General features: G+C 38.7%; 1 protein-coding gene across 1 annotated transcript in view; it reads left to right on the top strand.

Moving 5' to 3' along the window:
- The first annotated feature begins 2,139 nt into the window (after nucleotides 1-2,139).
- The window catches only part of Epg5 (ectopic P-granules autophagy protein 5), a 1,526,775-nt gene continuing 1,517,773 nt past the window's right edge, over nucleotides 2,140-11,141 (top strand). The window contains exon 1 of the mRNA XM_090380318.1: nucleotides 2,140-2,205. Within this exon, the coding sequence (XP_090236444.1) occupies nucleotides 2,161-2,205 (45 nt within the window). The 5' untranslated portion in view covers nucleotides 2,140-2,160. The remainder of the gene's footprint in view (nucleotides 2,206-11,141) is intronic.

Raw genomic sequence — 11,141 nt, 5'->3', positions numbered from 1 at the left:
TACGCCATCTGAAGTGTTACAATATATTTTTAAAAACAATTTTAAAGATACTTTTCCAAATGTAGCAGTTGCATTAAGAATTTATGCAAATGAGGGGAACAACGGGGTGCTCTTACCAAGAAAAGCTTAAGTTCTGCAAATTGCAGAGTCTGAAGACTTAGGCGCCTGCGAGGTGATCTGATTGAGGTGTATAAGGCCTTGAATGGGTTGAGCAGACTCAGTGCAGTTGGGATTCTTCCTCCTGCTCATATTACGCACTTGAGAGAGCCTAAATTCAAACTGAGGAAAGAAGTTGCAGAATAGATGTTCGGAAATTTGCATTTAGCCAGCGAGTGGTTGAATGCTGAAACAAACTTCTTGCTCTCGTTGTGGAAGTTGATAGCTTAAATAAATTCAAGGAAGAACTGGATAAACTTTTGGAGGGATGGAGAAGCGAATGAGAAATGAGTTTTTTTCCCTTTTTTTTTTTTTTTGGCTGATGCTTCTCTGTATAAGCTTGCATTCTTGCATCATATGCCATTACAATGCTATTGCCAAATTTTCTGGCTTTACCAGTTTCAGTTGCCTCAGGTGAACAAAGTTTTTTAAAATTAATCAAAAAATTATTTACGATTGACAATGTCTCAATAACGACTCTAATTTGGCAATAATTTCAATAGAAAATGATCATTTGGAACAAATAAACATAAATGAGATAATTAATAAATTCGCATCTCTTAAAGCAAAGAAACAAATTTATATAATTTTTTTAACATTATAATTTTCCTTTTATTATTGTGATAGAATACGATGACTGTGATTTAGAATTTAAAGTTTATTTCCAGAATTTCAGAATGATTTTGTTATTTTTGTTTGTTGTTTCATTATATTATATGTCAGATATGTTGCAATTCTTTTATTTTCAATAAATTAATAATTATTTACGTCTTATTTTATTTTTTAATGGAAATGTTTTGAGGCGGCAAATTTGATTTCGCTTATTGGCGGCACATAGGGTCGCAGCGGCCGTGTTTCTACGCACAGCAAGTTTTTATTACGGTGCAAAATATTTTAGCTAAATGTGAAAGACAAGATAGACTTCCAAAATTCAACTCATATGCCATCTACCAGGCCGTTGTAGCTATGATGAGAACTAGAGGCCAGTTATTCTCGCAAATATAGTGCTTTCCTGGTCAACTAGATGGAAAAGGGACAGAAACGTGTTCTGTGAAAAAAAAAAAAAAAAAAAAAACTTGAGTGAAAATTATATTTTTGTAAATGAATTTCACATTCTGTTGCTAGGGAGGCAATATTTTATATGCTTACTGGTATTCTTTAGAATTTGTCTATTGGCTACATCCAATAAAAGTATACACAGAGGTTTCAAAAATAATAATCATTGTTGATAAAACTGACCAGACTTCAAGGACACACACAGTTTTTTAACTTTTAGTTTTTCAAGAACGTGGAGCTTTGGAAGGAATAAACTTTAAGAATAGAGATAATTTTATTTTCAGGTCTCAGCTACAGATGGAAACAGTGCGGACTTTTTTATCTTTCAGGAAGTAAAAAAAAAAGATTTTTTCATCCCTTAAGGTTTTCCATCCCGCACACAAACAAGATGCCACGGTGGCGTTGTGCGATTTCATAATGCTACAAAGAATTTCTTTCATAGTGAGAAAAAGCATATTTTGTCCTTTTTATCTGATTTCAGTTGTTTTGGATTGAGCTTGAAATTTCATGCGAGCAGGAACCATACAAACTTTGTACACAAGAACAGTTGACAGATTGTAAGCTCATATTGTCACAGTGTTTTTTGAAATTTAAAATTTGCAAAGTTTGACAAATTAGACTAAGTTTACTTTGTGAATATCTTTAGACAGTTAAGTGATAATTATGATATAATAATTAATAATATAATGATATAATTAATTATAATTATAAGTGATAATTATGGTAGTCTTCATCGCATGGTCGTACTCATAAAATAATACTGTGACGCACTGTATTCATTACGAGTAAACAGTGATTTAGTAGCAGATACTCGTCACAGATATTGGTAACTGTGACAATGACTCTATAGTGTTAGTGACAAAATAACAGATACGTGATTTTCGACCCAGCTCCAGTATAGACTTGTAGATGTTTCTGCTGTGGTGTGGTTCAGACGTGTTTCTTATCATGGCTGAAATGATGAAACCCAAACTAAAGAGTAAACCTAAACTGGTAGGTGTTAATTTTATAATAGTAACCAGAGACAAAGACCGTGAGTAAGATATTTCTTGAAGATGAAGATCATTTGCCATTATTATTATGTTACAATTATATTATTATTTTCGCTCTAATAAAGTTCAGAGCAGATACGTCAAATGCATTCCTTCTGCAAGAACAGTAACTTCTCAATATTTTTTTTTTTTTTTTTCTTTTTGGAAAGGATATTGTTCTAGATTGATGTTTAGCACGTACAGCCTATAGTATCTCTCCTTGCTGCCAATTACTGGAGTTTTAATTGTCATATTTTATTACTTTTCTTGATAAAAACGCAGTAGCGAAACTGTCTTACCGCTCCCCCAGTTGGGGGAAGAGTGACAGCTTTTCTTTTTAATTATGAAAATCACAAACACGAAAGGTATAACTCATAGCACTTAGCGAAGTTACAACACGCGCAGCACAAAATTAGCATTATACTCATTTCCCACTGTTTTTCAAAATTATGTATCATGAGTGTACTATATTATAATTTCTTGCATGCACCGACCAAGTGAAAAGAACTTTAATATTTAGTGTGAGAGTTCACACAGTTAAACTAAAATGTAAACTGACACTAACATTCATTCACAAACATTCAAGATAAAATAATTAAGCACAAAACAAAGAGCACAGACATAGTAGCTTTTGGCTACTGTATGTAGCCTTTATCAGCTGACTGAGCACTGGAAAGTGGTGGTGTTAAAATCACAGTTTTCCAGTGCTCAGTCAGTTGATAAAGTTTCCATTATACATACATAAAGTAGCCGAAAGCTAAAGCTACAATGTCTGTGTTCTTTGTTTTCTGCTTAATTAATTATGTTTTATCTTGAATGTTTGTGCCTAGTGTCAGTTTACATTTTAGTTTGTGTATACTGTCTCACTAAATAATAAATTTCTTTTCACCTGGTTGGTGCATGCAAGAAATTATAATATGTATCCAATCCCCTACCTCATAGGGTTCTTCAGTCATCATGAGTGCACTCTGCTGGAGTTGAACTTAATTAAGGAAGAGCCACTTTACATAAGTTATAACACATCTCCAGTATTTAGTATTATGCATTGGTTGAAGCAGAAGACAGAAGTACTTTTGACATTACACTTCAATTTCTGCAGGTTGTAATTATTTTGTGAAGTACATTTTAAGGTTAATTTAATAACAGCCAGCTTTCTTTATTTTGTGTATTTCTATTACTAACACTTACTACTTTACGCTTGGTCACACCAGGGACTGCTCCTGCCTCCCCGTGGCGGGGCCAGAAACCTTGACAGAACAGTTAATCTGCCAAGGGCCAAAAGGAGCAAATATGGAACAAAATGTGTTTCTGCCTCTAGAGCCGATAAGCTCTCGGCCAGAGTTAGATATTGAACATGACACATCGCAACCCAAGAGGTTTAAAACCAATTCCTCAGCGCCAGACTTTCCTGTATTTATCGTAATGCACTCTCTTGCAGATCAGCCTCTCAGTAAGCTGTCTCCGTTCTTTATCCAGAAACACCTTTCCAGGTGTTTCTGGATAAGGAAAAGTCTGGCAGGATCTCCTAAGACAGTCAAGAGTCTGCAATTAGGGGACCTACTAGTGGAAACAATGAACTGCATACATTCGGAGAAACTGCTAAAACTTACAAACATGTCACAGAGGAGGAGATAACTCAAGAGCTTCAAGATCAAAATATCATTGCTGTGAAAAGAATTATGGTTAAAAGAGACAATACACACATTCACACCTACATGGAATATTATTATAACCAAATAATATTAGATGGTAGATTTGGCACATGCCAAATCTACCATCATCGATAGAAGCAGGCTATCTGCTTTGTCACATTAGACCCTACACCTAATCCATTGAGATGTTATAAGTGCCAAAAAGTATGGCCACTCTCAAATGGCATCCAGAGGAAACCCAGTTTGTTCCAATTGTGGGTCCTCTGATCACACTCAAAGTGATTGCTTGGCAAAAGAAATGACCTACTCCAACTGTAAAGGCAACCATCCTGCCTATTCAAGGACATCCGGCAAATGGAAAACAGAAAAGAAAATTGTGAAATATAAGATCGGAAATAAAGTAAGTTTTCAAAAAGTGAGGAAATTAATTGCTCCCAGTATGACTAAACGTACATACACCAGTATTGTGCAAAAATGTCAAATCAGTGGCCACCCAAACTGATGTTACAGTCCCTTCAAACACTTCAATCTCTGACTGGGCTCAGGCTGTTCTCTCTCAGCAACAGTCCAATATCCCTAAGCAGTCAAACCAGGCAAGCAGTACTGCACTGGCACCTTCGTGGGCAGGAGCAGCAGTGCGTAGCACACGTTTCTTGATTAGACTGGGGTTCGAGCTGGTCACCACCAAATATGGAGGATGCGGAAAGGTCAGGGAACGACCACCGCATATCCCCGGAGCAATATGGCCTTATATCTTCAAACAGGCCTATGGGGCTGGGAAATTTCATACTGCAATAATTAAAGACCAACACCAGCCAGGAATTAAAAATTTTACTATAAAAATAAAATATACAGAATATAATGAAATACTGTGATACACTACCGGAAGACTAAAATATTACATTAAAATAAACTATGATAAAACGTTAAAAATGTAGTTAGCAATAAAATTATCTAAAATAAACTGGATTAAAAGCGATAAAACCTGAAGCTTTCGGAGACTGATGTCTCCTTCTTCAGCAGTGTACTATTAGTGCAATGACACATCCTTAAGTAGCAGGCCCATGGCACTCATGCACGTGGTCCATCAGACACATGGTTGGTAGCGTGTCAAACAGAACCGGTCATCCCGTCTGAGGACAACCGCCTCAAACAGGGGGTGTAAACGTATCCCCCTGTCCCTGTTAATAGTATTACGACTGGATGAACCGATTCACAAGCTCTTGAGCCACTTGCATTCCCAAAATCCATGGGCACGGTCTGTAATGACCGCGTCTTCAGGGGAGATCCGATGCTGCTTCTCCCAGAAATGCTCTGCCACAGCAGTCCTCGCATAATTAGCAGTCTTAATAGCAGTCATGTGCTCCCCCAGACAGTCTTTTAAACGTCGCCCCATCTCCCCCACATAACACACCTCACAATCCGGGCACTTAATCTCATAGACCACACTACCAGTATAGTCCTGGTGGGCTACAGGATCTTTAACTTGAGACACCACTGCGTGCAATCTCCGTCCCGGAAGTTGCACACAGTGGGTCTGACACTCCCGCAGTGCCCGTACAATGCATTCTGAAAGGCCCGGATAGTAAGGAATGTATGCGGTAGCCATAGGGACAGGCGACTCCCCACGATTGGACTCTACCCTATAAATATATTTGTCCAAGACCCTCTGGGTGTACCCACACTTTCTGAGGGTAACCCCAGAGGGTCTTCAGGTTTTATCGTTTTTAATCCAGTTTATTTTAGATAATTTTATTGCTAACTACATTTTTAACGTTTTATCGTAGTTTATTTTATTGTAATATTTTAGTCTTCCGATAGTGTATCACAGTATTTCATTATATTCTGTATATTTTATTTTTATAGTAAAATTTTTAATTCCTGGCTCGTGTTGGTCTTTAATTATTGCAGTACAATATGGCCTTAGTTGCTAATGCTCCTAAAAACCAAATAACAAACAAACAAACAAACAGTACTGCACTTACAGTACCAGCTGCATCTCCTTCTTCTCCCCCATGAGATTGCTTCTACATTGAATAATCGAAGCTCAAATTTAAAAAGGAATATTCAAGAAACATCTGTTGATACAATTGACTCATCCAGACAGGAAGAACTGACCTTAGAAATATATGCGGAAGAAGACATGGACACCGGTCGGCCATTCTCAAAAAAAGACAAACCAAAGCCTGAATGCCACAAGCCAGTCACATTAAAAAAAACATTCAGATACAGCTTATTCTACTAAACACCAGTAATGCCTTATATTCTACAATGGAATTGTAGAGGATTTCCTAGCAACCTTAATGATATTCAAGTCTTAATTAACTGCTACTGTCCAGTTGGTTTCTGTTTACAGGAAACCGGTCTAACTTCTCAATTTCTACCAGCATAAAGAACTAGTCTATCTATTGACGAAGATTGTAATACTTCAAATGCCGCCCATGGGGATGTGGTCACCCTGGTAAGTACAAATTGCAAAACAGTTTGTTTGGTCGGAACCTTCCGCCAAGTCATAAGTTCTTATCAAGATCTTAAAAACCTGCTAATGCAGTTACCTTCCCCTTTCTGTTTCTTGGGGAATCGGAATTTCAATGGCCACCACCCTTATGGGGATTGAATAAATTAGATAGACATGGCTGACTAATTGAAACCTTTCTGAATAAGCAAAACCTTGCTGTCCTTAATACTGGTGCACCCACTCACATACGATTACCAGCTGGACAAACTTCTGCAGTTGATCTATTGATATGTTCCCCGATTCTGTTTCCAATCATGGAATGGTCCACTATGGACGAACCCATGGGAAGTGACTATTTTCCAATCATTTGTGATCTGCTCACTACACAACCACCATTAGCCCAACCCCGCAGGAAATGGAAATTCTCTCAATCCAACTGGGTCAAATTTCAATCAGCTGTCAGCCTGATGAGAAAATTATACGAACACAGCCGATAGATGAAGCCACAGATTATATCACGCCACACCTATTATCTGCAGCTAAATGCTAAATTCTATTGTTGAATCCCCCTTCCGAATGGCACCATAATTATTGGTGGAATGAAGAATGCACAAAAGCAAAGAAGTCAAAAAATAAAGCATGGAATTCATTTTGTAGATCCCCAACCACAGTTAATCTTAACTATAAGAAGCTAAGGGCAAAAGGACGTCTCACACAAAGACAGGCCAAGAAGAATTCCTGGATTCGGTTTGCCTTTACCATAAACAAAAACACTAACTCCAGGTTAATATGGAAAAACATCAGGCAGATTTCTGGCAAGTTTCTGACCATCCCTTCCCCAATTCTTTTGTGGAATGGGCAAGAACTCTGCTCCTGAGGCGATTGCTGCAAATGCCTTGGGCACAACATTTGCCCAAGTTTCAGTGGCATCAACTTACTCTGGATTTCCAGAAAATTAAGACCACGATTGAACAGCAATCCATCAACTTTTGAACCTCTGTACTCCTTCCATATAACCAGCCTCTTCGATATTCTTAACTTCTACATGCTATCAAAACAACATGCAACAGTACTGCTGGGCCAGACGGAATATATTATATCATGTTACAACGTCTTGAAGAAAAAAATTTACAAATACTGCTGGTCTTCTATAACCGAATCTTTCTGGAAAACCTTTACCCCACCTCTTGGCACCATGCCACAGTTCTGGCATTTTTGAAACCTGGAAAAGATCCCACCAGTCCTAACAGTTACAAACCAATTTCCCTCTCCAGTTGCCTCGGTAAGTTACTTGAAAAAATAATCCATAATCAACTTGTTTGGATCATAGAAACTCAACATCTACTGAATAATAATCAGCATGGCTTTCGCCAGAACAGGTCCTCTTTAGATTTCATGATCAAAGCTGAGTCTACAATTTGTAATGCCTTTGTGAAAAATGAACACCTTGTTATGGTTTCCATAGATATAGAGAAGGCATTTGATACTACATGTTGTCATAGCATTTTCAGTGACCATGCTCTTGGTCTATGAGGCATCCTGCTTATATTCATTAGGAACTACCTCCAGAATCGTTCGTTCCAAGTTCGATATCACAACTCACTTTCTCTGACATTTTTACAGGAAGGAGTACCACAAGGGTCTGTACTGAGTGCAACCCTTTTTTGCCATTAGAATCGATTCAATTACAAAAGAACTTCCAAATACTGTGGGCGCCTCCGTAGCCAGGTGAGCAGGAGCAGCAGGGCGTAGCACACGCTTCTTGATTAGACCGGGGTTCTAGCCCGTGACCACCAAATACGGAGGATGCGGAAAGGTCAGGGAATGACCACCGCATATCCCCGGAGCAATATGGCCTTAGTTGCTAATGCTCCTAAAAACCAAATAACAAACAAAGAAACAAATACTGTTCAGACCTACCTTTATGCTGACGATCTCTCTATTTCTTGCCACTCTCAGAACAAGAGATACATTGAATAGCAATTGCAGATATCCCTGAATAAAGTCCAAAGGTGGGCAGTGTGTAATGGCTATTGTCTGTCACAGCAGAAAACTGTTGCAATCCACTTTTGCAACCAACGTAAATTATGTACAGATCCTGAACTTCAGGATCCGAAACTTTACCATTCCAGTGACTAACAACATCAGATTCATGGGATTAATCCTTGGGAGGAAGTTAAATTTCTTTGAGTACATTAAATTTGTGCATACTACTTGTCCCTCAAAAAGCTGAACATACTAAAAGCTTTATCTGCCTTGTCTTGGGGAGCAGACCTTACATTTTTGCTGCTCTTATATAGAGCATCGATCAGATCCCATTTAGATTATGGTGCCCTTTCAGGCAGAATCACAGATTCTGCCCGAAAGAGTACAGTATGCTGGCTGGATCCTATGCAGCATAGTGCATTGTGGACTGCCCTTGGTACTTTCAGGACATCTCCAACCTATAGTTTATATACTGAAGCTCATGAGCTCTCTCTTTGCCTCTGCAAGAAAACACTGCTTCTTAAGTATACACACCGAATACAATGTTGCTGTCAGCATCCTATTGAGGCATACTTTTTTAATCCACTACTGCAAAATCTCTATAGAGATAAACCCAGTAAAATAAGACCAGCAGGCTTGCACCTTATTGAATTAAAACAGAGTTGGAATGTTCCTATTTTCAACAGGCAACAAGTAATGTTTGAATTTATGCCCCCTTAGGTTCGTAATCTGAACAAGTGGAAGGATCCCATCAGAATTCAGCGTGCTCAACCCATTCAAGGCCTTATATACCTCAATCAGATCACGGCGCAGGTGCCTAGTCTCCAGCCACTCTCAGTCTCCTTAGGTGCCCCTCAATTAACCTGCGATACTTGTCTCCATAAATGGGGAAAGAATCATTTACTGAGAGTCAATGTGAAATAATTCCACGTAAGCCTTATTCATGCTGATTTTTTGCCAATATACACTGATGGTTCGAAATCACATTCAGCCATTGGAGCAGTGGTAGTATTTTCTTCTACCATCATTTCAGATGCTCTTCCACCTGAGTGTAGCAGCTTCTCAGCTGAATTTCATGCAGTAAAATTAGCTTAAGAAAACCTAAATCTCTATCCATCCGAATAGAGATTTAGATTATGAGTATAGATTCCATTAGTGTCGACCCACTGGCGATATTCTGGCTTATGTTACCCATTTATGGTAATCCAGTTTTCTCTCTGACCACTCACTGTAGGTGATGGTAGATGGCTCTCTGTCTTCTAACTTCTCCACTAATGTTGGTATCCCCCAAGGTTCAGTTCTTTCCCCCACTCTTTTCCTCTTGTATATTAATGACCTTCTTCCATTGACTGGAAATCCTATCCATAGTTTTTTTGATGATAACACATTGTATTCCACTTTCCAGTTTGAGAAACCTTGACCTGCACAATCAGCTTCAACTTCTCTAATATCCGCTACCAATTCCTTAAATGCTAGTCTATAATTATACACTATCCAGCCAGAAATCTACTGCCATTCATTTCTGCATGAGATGTAAAATGCATATCAAACATGAACTCCACTTGGATAACCATAATTTTCCAATAGATAATAGTATTTGTCTACTAGGCCTAATTTTTGACAGAAAGTTAAACTTCCAAAAGCATATTGAACACATCCAGACTGCTTTGTCAAAAAAATTGTACATATTCATTGTCTTATCAGCCACAACCTGGGGAGCAGATTGTTACAGCTTGCTTTGCTTATATAGATCCATAATCAGATCACACCTCAACTATGGGCGCCTCCATAGCCAGGTGGGCAGGAGCAGCAGTGCATAGTACACGCTTCTTGATTAGACCGAGTTTCGAAACCGTGACCACCAAATACGGAGGATGCGGAAAGGTCAGGGAATGACCACCGCATATCCCCAGAGCAATATGGCCTTAGTTGCTAATGCTCCTGAAAACCAAATAACAAACAAACAAACAGCCTCGACTATGGTGCACCTGCCCTGAATTCTGCTGGTAAGAGTGCTTTATCTCACCTCAACCCTATTCAACATTCAGCTCATTAAACAGTTCTAGGTGCTTTCGGAACATCTTCAGTGCAAAGTTTATATGCTAAACCCATGAAGCTCCTCTAAATATCAGGATAAAGATGTTACTGCTGAACTATGCAACCAAGGTCCAAAGCCAGGCAAACTGTCCTAATTGGTCGATACTTTATGATCCACAGTTTGCGACCTTTTATAGAAATAAACCACAGGCAATTCAGCCTGCTGGTATTAGGTTAAAGGAACTGGCAGAAGATTGGTACATTTCAATAAGATCCTATAGATCCAGACCCTCCATGGTCTGTGATCTTGCCATCTTGTGACAATTATTTCCACCAATGGGGAAAATACTATCTATCAGACATTAACATCCAACAGCTACACATTGCACATACTCAATGTTAGCATTAGTAGAGGCATATGATGCAAGAAAGCAAGCTTATTTAGCATCAGCCAGAAAAAAAAAAAACTTTCACTTCACCCCTTCGTTCATTCGAAATACCTGTCCAGCTGAGCCTTAAATTTATTTAGGCTTTCAACTTCCACAACAAGGGAATGGAAGTCTGTTCCACCAACCAACTACCCACTGGCTAAAGACAAACTTCCGTGCATCTATCCTGCATCTTGTTTTTCCTGAATTCGAATTTATGCCCTGTCAGGTGATTATTCTGAGCAACAGGCAGAATCCCATCAGCATTGAGCATGCTCAAACCATTCAAGGCTTTATACACCTCTAACAGATCACCTCGCCGGTGCCTAGTCTCCAG

This window comes from Mastigoproctus giganteus, chromosome 8 (genome assembly GCF_048544385.1).
Source record: "Mastigoproctus giganteus isolate SK-2022 chromosome 8, ASM4854438v1, whole genome shotgun sequence".
NCBI classification, from domain to species: domain Eukaryota; kingdom Metazoa; phylum Arthropoda; class Arachnida; order Uropygi; family Thelyphonidae; genus Mastigoproctus; species Mastigoproctus giganteus.
Note: the sequence above shows the minus strand (reverse complement) of the source record. Positions and strands in the feature narration are given on the sequence as shown.